Source organism: Paramisgurnus dabryanus, chromosome 16 (genome assembly GCF_030506205.2).
Source record: "Paramisgurnus dabryanus chromosome 16, PD_genome_1.1, whole genome shotgun sequence".
NCBI classification, from domain to species: domain Eukaryota; kingdom Metazoa; phylum Chordata; class Actinopteri; order Cypriniformes; family Cobitidae; genus Paramisgurnus; species Paramisgurnus dabryanus.
The window spans coordinates 4,197,872-4,215,269 of NC_133352.1; the positions used below are offsets into that span (position 1 = coordinate 4,197,872).

At 35.8% G+C, this 17,398-nt stretch overlaps 1 protein-coding gene across 14 annotated transcripts in view; it reads left to right on the top strand.

The window, feature by feature from the left end:
- Positions 1-17,398, top strand: part of hdx (highly divergent homeobox) — a 349,114-nt gene that overhangs the window by 307,700 nt on the left and 24,016 nt on the right. For 11 of the 14 annotated variants that reach the window (XM_065253822.2, XM_073812061.1, XM_065253824.2 and 8 more), the window contains one exon: positions 6,944-7,027. The exons of 2 other annotated variants lie outside the window; for them this stretch is intronic. In XM_065253822.2, coding sequence (XP_065109894.2) covers positions 6,944-7,027 — 84 coding nt within the window. The remainder of the gene's footprint in view (positions 1-6,943; positions 7,028-17,398) is intronic. One more of the 14 variants, XM_073812059.1, reaches the window with a different exon arrangement.

The following is a 17,398-nucleotide window of genomic DNA, read 5'->3' on the forward strand; positions in this document are numbered from 1 at the left end:
AAAATCAGTGTAACATTACACGTCACATATTGAGGTGATTCATTTAACGTTAATTGTCGGCAGAGAAATGCAATATACTTAAGCCTTAATCATGAAAACAACTTTTTTACAACATTCAGAGCGAGAAAATATTTTTTCCTTTCATAATATCCGTTCAATCAGTCTATATAATATTATCCCTATTATGCTAGGTCACGCTAGCCTGTAAACCTGCCTATAGGTTAAACGGTGACAGTCACCTTATAAAAACTGAACTACCTTATAAAAAATATAGTGTGAGTACTGAAATAAAGGGAAAGGATAACGCAGACGTGCAATTTTTAATTCCCCCTTACCTAAAAAACGGGTCCTGTTCGCGTTGTTTAGCAGATAACCGTCGACTGCGTTCGGTCTCTCCCTGAAGAACTCTCTTGAGTTTTCATCTGTGCGCATGCGCAAACCGTGCTTAATCTAATAAAAGCAGTTTGATCGAATGTATAATTTGAATTTCATTGTTATGTTATAAATTATATTGTATCAATCTAATAAAAGTAGTTTGATCAAATGTATAATTTGAATTTCATTGTTATGTTGTAATTTATATTGTAACAATCTAATAAAATAGATTGAAAGACACATACAAATTACAAAATTTTATTTTACTTAGCAGTCTAATAAGCTTAGGCTATTGGAATGAAAAAAATTACATCAAACGAAAAACAGCCATGTTTTACTTTTTACAGTGTAACGTTACATTATTACTAGGTGGGAAGTGATTTTACGTACTGTAAACTCACTAACAATAACAAACATTACAATTTCTGTAGTATATTCCACTTGTATTTTAGATAGTTTCACACTAGTGTGTCTCATAGGATATCTGAATAAATAGTAATGAAAAAGAAAAGAAAAAAAAAAGTCAGACATTATCGTTTAGTGTCTTTAGTGGTTTCAAAACAACGTAGAAGCAAACCACACTCCGTTGAGTACATTAGTAAGTGGTTCTTAAACTGGGGCCCGCCAGATGGCACCAGAGTGAGCCCTTACGAAACAGAAATATAATGCAGTATATTGGAAAATATCATGCAATATATTAGGCAACATATTCCCATATATGGAATTTAATATTTATATTTTCCAATATATTGAAATATATGCATAGACCATACATGTATATATGATACAAAATATATTGCAATCAAGACCAAAAAGGGCACTATATTTTTTACATGTAATAGTTTGTGTTTATATGCTTAGATATATTGCATTATATGCATAGACCATACATGTATATATGATACAAAATATATTGCAATCAAGACCAAAAAGGGCACTATATTTTTACATGTAATAGTTTGTCTTTATATGCTTAGATATATTGCATTATATGCATAGACCATACATGTATATATGATACAAAATATTTTGCAATCAAGACCAAAAAGGGCACTATATTTTTTGCATGTAATAGTTTGTCTTTATATGTGTGTATATATATATATATATATATATATATATATATATATATATATATATATATATATATATATATATATATATATATATATATATATATATATATATATATATATATATATATATTTAGGCGTCAGAGAACGTAGCTCGCAATGCTCAAGTAGGAAGCTGAGATTCAGGCGCGAAGAGAGGACAGGATGCATAACAGACACCAGCAACAAGGAGGCTGATAGATAGGTCCTGACCTATGATCCTGACCCACACTCCAAATCAGTAGGTGGTGGTAATGCACCTAAAAGTTGTTTGCCAACTACCAGTAAAACTCAAGAAGAAGAAGAAGAAGGAGGCTGATGTCAACAGGCTACCCAAGGAAACTTCAAGCTTTACAAGGTACATAGTTTTCAGAGCTGGTGCTTTCCAGTTTTTATTGCATCTCTGCTTGGAAAGATTTTTGTGAACAAGAGGGGCAGCAGGAGGAGGAAGAGAGTAATCTTTGTTGTTCTGCTCCACAGATACTGTCTTACAACAGTTTCCTACGGTCAAGGAAGCTGATGTCAGAAAATCCATCAACAGTAGAATCTGCGAGCTAAGACACCAGGTGAAGAGCAAAAGCATGGTTAAGTAAGTCGTTTAAATCATTGAAGAGCCAAGATAGACTCCTAACCAGGATAACGGACTGTTCTTTTGGCAATTTATTTCTTTGCTTTTCCACGGATCCCAAAACTTCTTGAAAGTTTGTTTATAATTTATTTATTCATTATTGTCTGTGCATTTTGTTTTTAGATATTGTCTTTATATTGTATAACGGCACTGCTGAAAGTTTGAAATGGACATTGGTAATTTGAGTTGCTTTAATTTATATTTTGTATATTTTTTGTTTAATGGCACTCTTTTAAAATGTAATTTGTGTAAATGCAATGCAACACATTTATGTAATGTAATGTTAAGCCAATCACATTTCCTTTGACTGACCATATGCAAAACCTTTTGTGGTTTTAATAAGCCTATGTAGCTCTGTACCTCAAATTGGGTTTAGTATCTTTGCCTGATTAAAAGAAAATAAAGGTGGCTTTTGATAGATTGACCCATCAGTCTGTGTTAATATGTTGTGTAAATGTTTGTATATTGCAGGTTGTATATTTAAGTATTTATATATTTTATATGTTTTATGTACATATACTGTATATATCCCCATATATGTTCATACATTGTATGTGCATGTTCTCATATATGTACACATATTGTGCATACATTTACAAAAAATATGTACATATATTTCCATCTAATTTTACATATATTTAAAATCTATTCCACAATATATCAAACACATATCTACGTTTATATTTCCATATAGTTATACATATATTTGAAATATATTCACCCATATAGTAAACATACATGTGTCACTATATCTGTACATATATTGTTAATACATGTTCCCATATATGCATGTTTCACATATTTCCCAATCTAATGTTACATATATTTAAAATGTATTCCACAATATACTGAACACATATCTACATATATTTAATGTATTTTCCATATAATTGTACATATATTGGAAATATATTCTACCATATAGTAACATGTGACACTATATCTGTACATATATTGTTAATACATTTTTGCATATAAATCGAAATACAATATTGCGGATATTTATAAAAATAATATTGCATATATTTTTAAATATATAAACACATATATTATATTTAATGTACAATATATTGAAAGGGGCAATATTTTGTATATTTTGCAATATACTGCAATATATTACACATATATAGAATATATGTACCATCAATATATTATTCCATGTATTGCCAATATATAATATATTGAAAAAAATGGAAAGTAAAATAATATATTGCAATATATTACAATATATTTCAAGTAATATATTGGTAAATATATTTTCCTTTCATAAGGGAGTGACAGTTTTGACATTTTATGCGATATATGAATGATATGAGCTAAAAAAGTGGGCAAGGTAAAATATGTTATTAAGGATAAGAGTCATATTTACTCCATAAACAGTTATAATGCCTGCCATCTGTTACCATCTAACAGTACTTGATCTGTTTAAATTATTGTATTGGTATATGTCTACTAAGATGGACAGGACACCTGTAAAAACTTTTACTATGATCTACTTTATTTTATTGTAATTTTTTTACACTTGAAATATTGAGTAAATTTGAAAGCTGTAAATCTAGTATATTTCAATAATTGAATGTATTTTCTATCAAAAATAAAATTGATAGCGCAGCCTCTGTGCCAAGCTTTGATCTCACCCGTCTCAATATGACTCTCCACTGACTGCTCACACTGTAAAGATAGCGTTATTTAAATTTACAAGTTTTAAATTTTGTATTGACCTACACTAATCGCGTGCAGTCAGTGGAGAGTCATAATGAGACAGGTGAGATCAAAGCTTGGCATAGGGGCTGCGCAAAGAGAGTTGGCAAGCGCGAAGCGGGGGTCGCACACCGGACGAGAAGCGTCATGTATTTAAAAATCAAACATTATTTTCTATGAATGTACACACACCGACGGCAACTGACGGTGGCTGTCCGCTGTGACTCTGGACGCTGCTCAAATCCCTGCTGCGCCACAGAGCACCACTCACATAGTTTAACATTAAATAACATTTTTGTTTCAAATCTTTAACGATTAACTATAGGCTGCTAAAGCATATTTTGTTTCTGGAAGTAGACTCTGTCTGACTAAGCTCGCGGCCTCGCGCTATTGAATGCGAACGTCCAGTGTGAAATACCTGCATGCGAGTTGTCCAACATCTCGATTAGGCTATTCTAGCAGTAAGAAAGCTATTACTGTACCCAGTTATCATGACAATATGGTTCCAAAAGTTTAGATAAATAAGTTGTTTAGGCCTACACAAGAACACAGAAAATATTTCATTAAAGTACATAACTGTAAATATTCATAAATTCAACACATACAAGGATTTTTGAGGAGTTTCTGATGTGTTTGTAGTCATGCAAGAGGCGCAGTTTTCTTCTGCTGCTGATTATAATGTTTGAGTAAATGTATAGGCAAAAATTTTTGATCACACATTTAATTTAAAATCACAGAGCCAACAGGTTTTAATGTAAAATGTTTCAGCAAAAATATTAAGTAAATCATACTTAAAGTTAGGCGTGAAACTTACACATTTTTTAAAAGTTAAATACAAATAATATTAATTTGAAATTAGCAATAGGCTACAGTTTAAAAAATTAAACTGGACATTCCACAAGACGTTTTTAAGATATTAAATAAATCTTTGATGTCCCCAGAGTACATATGTGAAGTTTTAGCTCAAAGGGTAATTTATTGTGGCATGTTAAAACAAAGAGTATAGAAGCCCAAGAGGCGAAACTCAATAGAACGCTCCATAGCAACAGTTGCCCCCATGACGTGACGGCGCGGCCGCCATTATGGCCTGAAAACTGAAGGAAAACGACGAAAAATAATGAGAGTCAATGGCACTGAACCAACTTAACATAACAAAAACTTGGCATAACTTTTTTTTTCTGGTCGTCATATCTAAATACGAAAACAACGTGGTTATGCATGGCCTAATTATCCTTAGGAAAATAGTATTTTGGGACAAAATATTACTTTAAAAGTACGATAAGACTACTATAGAAATACTATAGCTGCTCTGGATAGAGGTATTACAGAACATTACATACTTCTGTGATGTTCTAATACCTCTATAATATTTTAAAGCTGCTATAGTATTTCTATAGTCTTATACATACTAAATACATGTTTATCAGCAGATAGGGAACATTGTGGAATAAAAATAAAGACTTTAAGGTTGGTTTTAAATGGGGCAGTTTTTGTCCTTAGGAACACATTAGTCGGTTTTTGCGTAGCTTAGCCATTTTAAGCTAATTTAAAAAACTGAAACCAAAATTCTAAAATGTATCAAAAATGATTAACCTTTGGCAAGTTTGGGCAATATTCAATCATCACAGTCAAGATGGTTTAAAAATCAAAATCAAAATGGCACAAAATGTCCCTAGGAACTCTTAAGGGTTAATACTTACATTACAGAAATTAAAAAAAATTCTTTGTGACCTTAATTTTCTAATTATAACACTAACAAAAATTAATAATCAAAAAAGTGTCAAATTTGTGGTTTTGTATAATGATTTGATGAATGTTACCCAAGTCGCTCATTATTTATTTATTTATTTTTCTTTGTTTTTTATGATTGCCTTTCTTCCCTGCTTTACTTATTGTATCTATGTCATCCAAGATTGTTTGATACTGTATCAGTATTTTTGTTTTATACTTGTAATAAAAAAATACTAACATTACAATGATTAGGTCAAATAATTTTCCATGTGGATAATAAAGTATGTTTACTTTTGCATTTATCACTGGGACACGGAAAGGTAAGCTACTACAAAAAGATTCCTCACACAAATAAAAACTGATACAATCTCAAACTCTGTGTCAGTAAACTGTGTTTGCGATCTCTCAAGTTTTGTACATTAGAGGCAAAGCTTTGCAGCAGCATTAATTATGTGTTCAGAAATATATTTCTGCATCAAATATCATTGATTATCAGTGAGTTATCAGTGAGCCCTGCTTTCCTTCGTGAACTTGAATGACCCTTATTCTGCCTGACACAAGGAAGCCAGGCAGCGTTTTAGCCAATCAGATGAAGGGGGCATTTCAACGGCGACCATAGGTGTAATTGAAATATAGAACCTATAAACTCTGCTTCGCTTCGTGCCTATCAACGCCCTTCAGCCGTTATTCACGATACAGCACAGCCTCTCGTACCTTATTGCTTATGTAAACCACAAATGAAAAATGAAAAATCGAGCCCTAATCTCATTTTCCATTTTATGAAATAAACGGAAAAACTAAAAAACAGGCCAATTTCCCATTTCTCTTTACATGATTTCAGATAGGATATCAAATAAATAAAACGTACACGGACCATGAGAATACAAGTTATTTAAAAAGCAGTTTACAAAAGAGGGAACCAACATACATCACACATGGATAAATGTATTTACTTACCCTAAGACCTAAAAGAGTTTTTCAAAGACATTCCTTAGGGTCTCTGCAGGACCCTTCACACCTTATCAGCTCTCTGTTGAGCTTCAGAAGGGGCCGTAAACGAGATTTCTGGGATGCTTTCGGGGGAGTTCGAACCTACTGGGTACAAAGGTTGATTTCAAGAGACCTTAGGAAAATAAGAGGGACATTTAGTTATGATATCATAATGCAACCGTGAATCAGATCCAACAGTCATGGCACCCCAGCCAGACATTACAAAGGGAATGTGTCATCTGTAACTGTATGCCTTTTGGAGATCATTTCATCTAACACTTGCTTAACTGTTCACATTAACATACATTTTGACCAGGGGTGCCCAAACATCTGCATACCTATGTATATATAAATGTGTGTGTGTATATATATATATATATATATCATGCATTAAACTTTTCATTAGAAGATTGAAATCATCGAAGAAGAGAATGATGGTGACATGTTGACCACAGAGATGGAACAAATGCAAAACTTCTTAGAGTTCAAGGTAATTAGACTCTCCCAAGTTGGATGAGATAATTATGCTTTTAAAGGGGACCTATTATGCCCCTTTTTACAAGATATAAAAAAAATAACAATATAAGTTGCATGTGTGCTTAAACTGTGTTTTGGAAGTTTAACGTACCTGCAAACTAGTCATTTTTAATCAAAATATGTAATTTATGTGAATCGTGTATAGTTTTTTTTTTGTGGGGGGTGGGCGGGTTTGGTCAGTCAGTCAGAAATTGTAAAATCATAGACTGAAAAATGAGACCATCTTTAAAGCGGACGCCCCGTGTCTCAATCATCATCGCGTCTTATGACCAATCAGCATTCAAAAGCAAGATAAGGTCATCCCTTTTATTTTTCATGGACAACTTTTTGTGGTACATCAGCAATTCTGAAATTCTGAAGTAAGTTTGTTTCTAATGAGGTTATGCTTTTAAATTGACTTATAACTTCGGTACTAGTTGCAAAAATCAAGTGTAGTCTGTGTTGGACTTTAAGGCGTCCAAAGCGTGTTCATCAATGGAGAAAGACACAAATATCTAAATCGAATATTTATTGATCAGATATGAAAAAGTTACAGCATGCTGGAGTGTCTCAAATCCTACAGCAGGATTCGAAAAACTCCCAGCTCAGAACAAAAACATGAGTATTTATCGCCGTTCTTTCTTCAGAATCCTCCTCCCCCAGCTGGCTATTCTCCTTATCAGATTCCATCACCACATTCCTGTGGGGTTTGCCTATCACACACACACACAGACAAAGAAAAAACAAACTGTTCTCCGCTCATCCCTGAGAGCCATGCAGTCCGTCACTTTCTCCCCAGTACTCCTCCACTTCACATATGGTTGACTTCACATAGCATGTTATAATGCTTTCTTAAAAACAAATCATTAATAAAACATTCATTTATTCATAAAAAACATAAGCTGTAAGATGAAAGTGATTATTATGTAAAACATATTTCAATATCATGACATCATTTCATTATTCGTAAAATTGGTTATATGAATAAGGCACACATTAACTTCTTTAGATAGATAAACACATATTAAATCTTTTACTGCAATACTACTTCTAAGCAAACACTTTAATCATTATTAAAAACCATCTGTTAGGGAAGAAAACACACACACACACACAAAGAACAAGCACAGGAGATTCTGTTCTTCAAGGTTGAGCTGCCATGCCCCCATTAGGTTATTCTGTATGCAACCTTCATTTCATTGGTTAATACACATTTATCAAAGACAACATCTTATATTATTACATTAATTATTCAATGATTAATACTGATTAAGTAAGAAATACATTGCATATTTTATCCTGTGAATATTAAAGCATTGGTTAATAACATGGTTGCCTGTTTGCTTTTCTCCCTCAGGCCTCTCTCTTATCTTAACAATTTCCAGACGTACATTCCTCAGTATATGCTGTTTCTCCCCCAACCGAAACCACACAGACAACTTTCTTGTACTCAGCACAGAAAGCATAATGGCACATATGAATTATAACATGACATACTGATTAATAAAACAACATAAAAATCCCACATCTGTTAGTAAGTCAAGTAAGTTTGTTGTGATACATAACGTTACCGCATCAAACTTTTACCAACCTGTTTTTAAGCTTGGTAGCACGCAAGGGATGGGCAACAGTAACTGGCAGGCAATGAGGGTCTTGTACAGACCGCAATGTCTATAAATAAGGCCTGCAGGAACATATTAAATGAGTATACATTTGAAAGGTCAGTCATGAAATAGCGTTCTGATTATGCTAACTCCAACCAGGAGAGATCGCTTATTTCAAGGCTTTGTTCTTCGGAGGACACATTTTAAGGCTGAACACGCCAACAATGATGTCTTAAAATGTTTAATTCTGAATACATATGAATCACGGCAACATGCATACACGCGATATGAAGTTATATACAGCATTTTGCAGTTAGTAAGCAGATGACGCGACGTGCCATCCCGCATCTGCCGCACCCCGGCCCTAAAAGGCATTTGTTTGTGCATAGTAAACGTATCTGTAACATTTATTAAGTTCATAATTGTGTGTGCATTTATTAATGATTATCTTAATGAATAATAGGACAAGGAAGAAGCATGCAAACGGCATTGTTTGTTTATTCAGAAGTAATTGAATGGATCGTAAATGGATCTGAAATTCCGAATGAAGAAACGTATTCCATACCTATACCTATGATTTTCTTCCAAACTTGCTCAAAGTTAACCCTCTGGGGCTTAAGGGGTTTTTAGGGCCCTGGGGAAGTTTTGACATGCACTGACATTTGTGCTTTTTTCAGTTGCTTAAAAACATATTAATGGTATAAGTCTCATAACACTGTGTTCATCACAAACTGGGCTACAATATCATATAATCAACATGTATGTACATGTTTGTATTTTTGAGAGAAAAATGTTTTTGCGTGGTTTTTGAAAAAGCTAAATATTTAAGTCACTGATATAAGTCTACAAAACTCATTCTAAACATGTTTTCCCAAGACTTTTAACAACAGGATCTAGTAGTCTAGAGTTTTTTCTTCAAAATGATGTGAAAATCATTTGGCCTACTCATTCACATGCCCGCGCCGCAGTCGACCCCAGAGTGTTAAAGGAACGTTGAATCAATAACTAAATTTTAACTTGATAATTTGTTATATAAGTGGTCATCATACTCAAATGAACATCCTGCAGGTTTCAGAACTGAAAACGTCTGTGCTACTGAAATATAACAGTTTTTGGCACCAAGCCAGCTAAACAAGCCAGTGCGGAATTCGGAAATCTATGACGTCAAAGTAGAATTGAAACACCTCCCCATAACCAAAAGGACACGTCTACTTTTGTAGCCCCGCCCAAAGCTTCGCGTGACACACGTGTGTCTCAACAAGTAAACATGTCTTTAAAGATTGACAAATGTAACCAAAATGAATTTTAAATACACTTTTTCTGAGAGACTTTTATTTTGACGCGGTGATCTGTTATGATACCATGGAAACGCATTTTCGGTTGTAGAAGAACCGCGTGGGAACAACACAGAAGCTAAATACTTCAATTCGGAGGCTTGGAACATAACATTAGCAATGCTTGGATAAAGTTTGCTTTTAAAGAAGTTCCAGCTCGTGTGGGGAGTGTTTGTTAACTTTGTGTACACAGATTCATTTGTAAGGAAGTCGATGCTGGATTTGCAGAGAGACTGTGATTAAAAGCACCACTTATATTGGATCTGACAACAATGACACAGCAGTATACAGAGTAAGACATTTTACTTTATTTAAGTTACTGCGTTTCACTATTGCTTTGTTAGAAGAGATTGCTTGATATGTCCTGTTGTAACATCCGTGTCTAAACACGTTTGTTTGACTGTTTTAATTTACTAAAAACATTAAACGATTAATAAAGGTACAACACTTAACAATACGACTGTAATTTAAAGGTGGAAATATACAAAGTTAGTTATAAGGAAGGATTTATCAGCCGCAGTTCAGATTCTGATGGCCGTTTACTGTGTTGTATACGGTAATTTAGTAATCATCTTTAGCACCCAGAATCTTTTGTGGCTCAAACATATTTGTGTTCGGCTGCTATTTTTATCACATTAATGTTTTTAAAACATTTCCCCACATGTAATGACGGGGAATGAAGCTGTCCAATCATAGCAGTGGGTGTTTACATTCAGGTCTTCAATGCGGCCCGCCCCTTCAAATGAACAATTTCTCCAGAGAGCCACTAATCCATGTTACAAAATAGCCTATTACTTATTGCTTTTGATGTTTTTGAATGTAAAAACCACACGAACATCATAAGTAGACATCAGACAACAGTATAAAACAATAAAATCGACAGATTCACCGCCCCTTTAATTCTCCTGTTTTAATTTTTTCTTTGCTTCTTCAAGCTCCATGTTGCACTCAAGCTAATAGTACGGCAGGCACAGCAGGTGTGATGTGTCACGTGTGCGAGACTGCGCATGACACGTGACATGCTTTATCAAGGGCCCAGCCTGAGGACGATGGTGTGAAATATTGGCCCGGCCTGCGGGTCGAGTCCGGGCTCGGGCACAGAATCTAAGCTCTAGTTGGGAGATTGGCCATGCACCGCTGATAGCGTTCAATTAAGACATTACTTCTATCACTAATTCTGCTGAAATGGTGGGCTGAGGGTGTCATGCCAGGGTGTCTGCGACCACCAATTGTTTACCTGGTACATACTGTGCCTCAGGATTGTATTGCATCATGGCCAGTTTGCAGTACAAAACTTTCCATTCCATACAGGAATTGTGTTGGACCACACAGCTGCCTGGCTCTCTTTCTCAATCTTTTTCGGTATCTGTCAGCACCCTGGAGCAGTTCTGTCACTGGTTTCAGCTGCCCGTCCTTGTCCTGCAGCAAGACGCCCCCCCAGACCATAACTGCTTGCATCTGTGCTGACAACTGTAGGCTTTGTGACATCATAAAACATCATGTCTAGCATAAAATAGCTTTTGTGATTACTTGTTTTACATAAATAAACAAGTTTTTTACTTGTTTTACATAAATAAACAAGTAATGCTCATAAATTAACAAAATAAGGCTCTTCCAACCTTTTTACAAAGCCCATTGCACTGGCTGCATCATGCGCAATAAGATTGTTTATGTGGGGACCAGTCAGACCAGACTGCTTATCTCTGTAGGCTGTAACAGCTCTAAACTGTCCTATGCAGTGCAATGTACCCCCTGGGCTCTCAAGTTTCATGTTTGCATTTTTAGTTGTGGCTTGTACTTCAGACCAGAGAAAGTTATCTCAGAAATTACACTTATGTCAGCACCTGTATCAATTTTAATTCAATTCAATTCAATTCAATTTTATTTTTCTATAGAGCTTTTCACAATTTGGTAATTGTATCAAAGCAGCTTTACATAATAGATGTAGTGAAAAGCACAGAAAATCGACAGAATAATAACATAATACACGATAGCACAAGCAGCTAAATTTGCTGCGGCTATAAATCAACATTATAAGCAAACGTATTACTAATGTAACGTATAGATGTTAAGCCCAAAAAGGCTGCCTCCCCGGGTTGAAAAACCCCCTAGGAGAAAAAACCCCCCGGAATTTTAGCCGGGGAAGTAAAAAAAAGTCCTAGGAGGAAAAAACCCTTGAGATATATATATATATATATACACATTGAAACGGAAGGAGATTAAGCGGAGATTAAGCGGGTTCTGCCAGTGGTCTTTGGTCAGGCATCAGCTGGACATCACGTTGAAGAACAGCCAGTAGATCAGAGGTGTGCCGACTTTCACATTTACCGGAACTGGATCTGGATCTGTTTGTCTTATTGTCATCGGGATTGAGGACGAGACAGGGAGAGAGAAACAAAATCTTATTAGCGTAGGGGCCGTTCACATAAAAAGCAAGTGTCACACAGTAATGTGGTTTTAGTCAGCTCGGTTCCGGGCAGGCTAACTATTGCTGGTTAAGTGTATTACATATAGTTGATGATTTTAGAAACAGAACTCGTTTGACTAAGGCCAGAGGCCCCACTGCCGTCGTTAATACTAACGTACAGTGGCAAGCGGTTCTGTATGACATACTATTTTTAAGGCCATGGGAAAAGGCCAAAATTGCAAACCGACCATATTTGGCAATTAAGACTCAATCGACAACCAATGCAAAGTTTCAGCATATTACTAAAGAGTATTAATGACATTTACCATGTTTTGGAATGTTGACGAAAAAAAAGGTTTTAGTTTATTCATTAATTTATTTATTTATTAGGTTGTACAAGCTAGCTATTGGGAGATAAGTGTATTACATATAGTTGATGATTTTAGAAACAGAAACAGAACTCGTTTGACTAAGGCCAGAGGCCCCACTGCCGTCGTTAATACTAACATACAGTGGCAAACGGTTCTGTATGACATACTATTTTTAAGGCCATGGGGAAAAGGCCAAAATTGCAAACCGACCATATTTGGCAAATAAGACTCAATCGACAACCAATTCAAAGTTTCAGCATATTACTAAAGAGTATTAATGACATTTACCATGCTTTGGAGTGTTGACGAAAAAAAGGTTTTAATTTATTCATTAATTTATTTATTTATTAGGTTGTACAAGCTAGCTATTGGGAGATAAGTACTATTGCTAAAACAAACTATGCGAATGCCTTGTTAAAGAGACAAGTTTTAAGTCTAGATTTAAAGTTATCTACTGTCTCTGATTTTCGGACGTCGGTTGGTAAATCATTCCATAGCTTAGGGGCTAAGTAGGAAAAGGATCTGCCACCTTTAGACACTTTTGATATTTTAGGGATAATTAAGAGGCCAGAATTTTGTGACCGCAATGCACATGATGGATTGTATTCTGATAATAATTCTCTAAGATATGAGGGTGCTAGGCCATTTAAGGCTTTGTAGGTGATAAGTAATATTTTAAATTGTATACGATATTTAACTGGTAGCCAGTGTAAAGATGCCAGAATTGGGCTTATGCGGTCATACTTCTTAGACCAAGTAAGAACTCTTGCAGAAGCGTTTTGAACTAGCTGAAGCTTGTTTACCTGATTTGCATGGCATCCTCCGAGTAACGAGTTACAATAGTCTATTCTAGAGGTCATAAAAGCGTGGATAAGCTTCTCTGCATCTGATGCAGACAACATATGGCGTATTTTTGAGATATTGCTAAGGTGGAAGAATGCTGTGCGGCAGACATTGGAGATATGGCTGTCGAAGGATAAATATCTGTCGAACATCACACCTAAATTCTTAACCGTGGAGGTTGGCACCACAGTGCAGCCATCTATGGGCAACTTGTAGTCTGTCATATTATATTTGTAGCGATTCGGTTCGATAACAAGTATCTCTGTCTTATTGGAGTTTAGCATAAGAAAGTTATGTGCCATCCAGTCACTTATATCGCTGATGCAGTCTGATAGCTTAGAAAAATTGTGTGTTTCGCTAGGATGTGAGGAGATGTAAAGCTGTGTCATCTGCGTAGCAGTGAAACTGTATGTTATGATTCCTGATAATATCTCCCAGAGGTAACATATATAACGAGAACAGGATAGGACCTAAAACTGATCCCTGCGGTACGCCGTATTTAACCAGGGAGAGCTGTGACTCCTCCTTATTTACATAAACAAAGTGATAGCGATTGGTTAGATATGATCTGAACCAGGCTAGCGCTTGACCACTGATGCCAACATAGTTTTCTAGCCTATTAAGTAAGATTGTGTGATCTATTGTGTCAAAGGCTGCACTAAGGTCTAATAATATAAGGAGTGATATTTCGCCACGATCGGATGTTAGGAGAAGGTCATTTGTAACTCTAAGCAGCGCTGTCTCTGTGCTATGGTGGGGCCTGAATCCTGATTGGAACTTTTCATACATACTATTATTTGCTATGAATGTACGTAGCTGGCTTGCCACTACTTTTTCTAATATTTTGGAAAGAAAAGGGAGATTTTAGTTTGAAAGCTGTTGGAACGTAGCCTAATTCTAGTGATGAGTTAAATACATTTAGTACTGGGTTAGACACTACAGGGAATACCTCTTTGAGTAATTTTGTGGGAACAGGGTCCAATATACAGGATGATGATTTGAATGACGCTACTAATTTAGATAGCTCTTCTATTGTAGTAGGTTTAAATGACTCAAGATGTTCGTATGGTAAGCTAGCGTTAAATATATTACTGGGTAGAGTGGTGGCTGCTTGGGTACCTACAAAGTTTTCCCTAATAATCATAATTTTCTTAGTAAAGAAGTTCATGAAGTCATTACTATTGTGTGGGAGCTTATTAGTGGGTTCTGTTTGTTCTTTATTTCTAGTCAGTTTCGCAACTGTGCTAAAGAGGAAGTGAGGGTTTTTATGATTTTCTTTAATAAGATTGCTGAGATTCGTAGATCTGGCAATTTTTATAGCCTTTCTGTAGTGTTTAACACTCTCTTTCCATGCTGCACGCCATACCTCTAACTTTGTGCTTCTATAGTTTCTTTCCATTTTTCTAGCAGCCTTTTTAAGGGCTGCGGTATGATGGTCGTACCATGGAGCTGGCGTTTTTTTCTTTGATTCTCTTTTTTCGAATTGGAGCTACGGCATCCAATGTGTTAGAACAAATACTGTTCAGGTTTTCTATTACAATATCTAGATCTTCAGGATTATCTGCTACATGTTTCATTTGGGACAGGTCTGGAAGAGTGCTAATAAAGTTATCTTTAGTGGTAGAAATTATTGTTCTGGCTAGTCGGTAGCATATTGTGGATCGAGTGATCCTATCTAGAAGTACCGTGTATGAGACAAGGCAATGGTCTGAAACTGCATCGCTCTGAGGTGATATCTTGATTTCATTAATATTGAGCCCGAGTGACAGAAATAAGTCTAATGTGTGCCTACGAGTATGCGTGGGCCCTGTCACGTTTTGTCTAATATCGAGAGAATTTAGAATATCTATAAACGCTAATCCTAATGTATCTGTTGGGTTATCAACGTGTATATTAAAGTCACCAACGATAAGAGCTTTATCTACAGTGACTACGAGGTCAGAAAGGAAATTTGATATTTCTTTAAGAAAATCTGCATGATGGCACGGAGGTCTATAGATTGTAGCAAGGACAAAAGAGAGCTGTTTATGGTTACGATCAGTTATTTCCATATTTAATATCATTATTTCAAATGAATTAAATTGTAGTTCAGATTTTTGGTTAACTTTAAAAATGTTGTTGTACATTGTAGCTACACCACCCCCTCTCCCCTTTAATCGTGGTTCATGTTTATAATAGTAGTCTTGTGGGGTGGATTCGTTTAAACTAATTTTAAAGTCTTTGTCTGTATTTTGAATTGGATCTGACCATCCATGCTCCAACTCACCAAGGACATGTGTGATGTTGCTGAACTCTGCTTGAGTTTGTAGAACCCGAGCAGTCCACAAAGTCAGCAAATTGGCAAAGTGACCATTTTTTCTACATTTGCGTCATTCAGCGCTTTTTGCTGGGCAAATCTACCTTTTTCCATGATTTCTTTCACACCTTTTACATCTCCTTTCTATTGCCTACTCTGTCTGACTGGTGCCTATGTGCTATCTACATCTTTCACTGTGATGTGATTTTTCCTCTGGCAGCAAAGTGACAAGGTGTCTTAAAGGGGGGGTTTAATGGTATTTCAAGCATTCTGACTTATTAACACAGTTATAGAGTTGTTTCCTCATGCTAAATGTAGGCAAAGTGTCAAAAATGCAGTTGGGCGTGTTTCAGAGTATTTCTGTGCCGAATGCACTTCGCCAGGGTTCGTACAAGTTTCGGCTAATTTTTTTCGATTACGGTTCTAACTGACGTTTCAGGGGTTTTCGATACGTATCACTTCTTTATATGGGCTTCCGCCGGAAAACTTCCCCTGGAAAACCCCGCCCAGCCGTCAGTCAGCGGGAGACGCTAGAGCTTGCTAACAGCTTATCACGCCACTCAGCTTTGTTTAATTTCAAAAGTCAACAATGGCACAACAAGAAGTGTGTTTTTGGATGTAAGGAGAAGACATCCAGCCTTATGGAAACAATGGATATAGTTTATTATCCGGATTAGCAGCGGAGTTTTGCGTGTGTGTGTTTGATGCGGTGGATTTTCATGACGAGTTACACGCGGTAAGTAAGACTTCTGTATTATGTTGGAAATAGGCGCGTGTATATTATATAAATGACACGAACATGTAGTGAATCATAAGTTAAAACAGTGTTGTATAGTGTTGCATGACTCGTACTCGCTCCTCCCGTGTTATAACTCCTCCTTCTTCATTTTTTCGTACGTTATCGGAAAGATTCGGTAAAGCTAATCTTTCTTTTATAAATCTGATTAAACTAAAGACTCTTCAGAGATATAAAGGATGTCATACTACTCCATAGGTACTCCAGATTAATATCAGAAATGCAGAAACAGCGTGTGTTACGTGAGCTTTAATGTCTCTATTTTATTAACATCAAATGCTAAGTAATGGACATGAACATGTCGTGACTACATCAACAGCTCAGGCTTACATAAGAAAACAACAAACCCTTCTTCAGTACTGACACAGCTCAGGCTTGCATGAGGAAACAACAAACTTTTTTTTCAGTACAGACACAGCTCAGGGTTGCATAAGTAAACAACAAACTCTTCTTCAGTACCGTCACATCACAACATACCCCACACTCTATTGCCATCTGTTGGACAAGATACACATTTCATATAATAACAGTAACCTGTTTATATATCAAGTGACATCTCTGTTACAAATGTAACCTCTGTTCCATGATGGGGGGGAACCAGATGTTGTGTCTTTCCTGCCAAGGAAGAGACAGATTTCAGCGAGTGCCGTTTCTGTATGTAACCCCAGTTCCCTTTCAGTCGGTCACTACGACG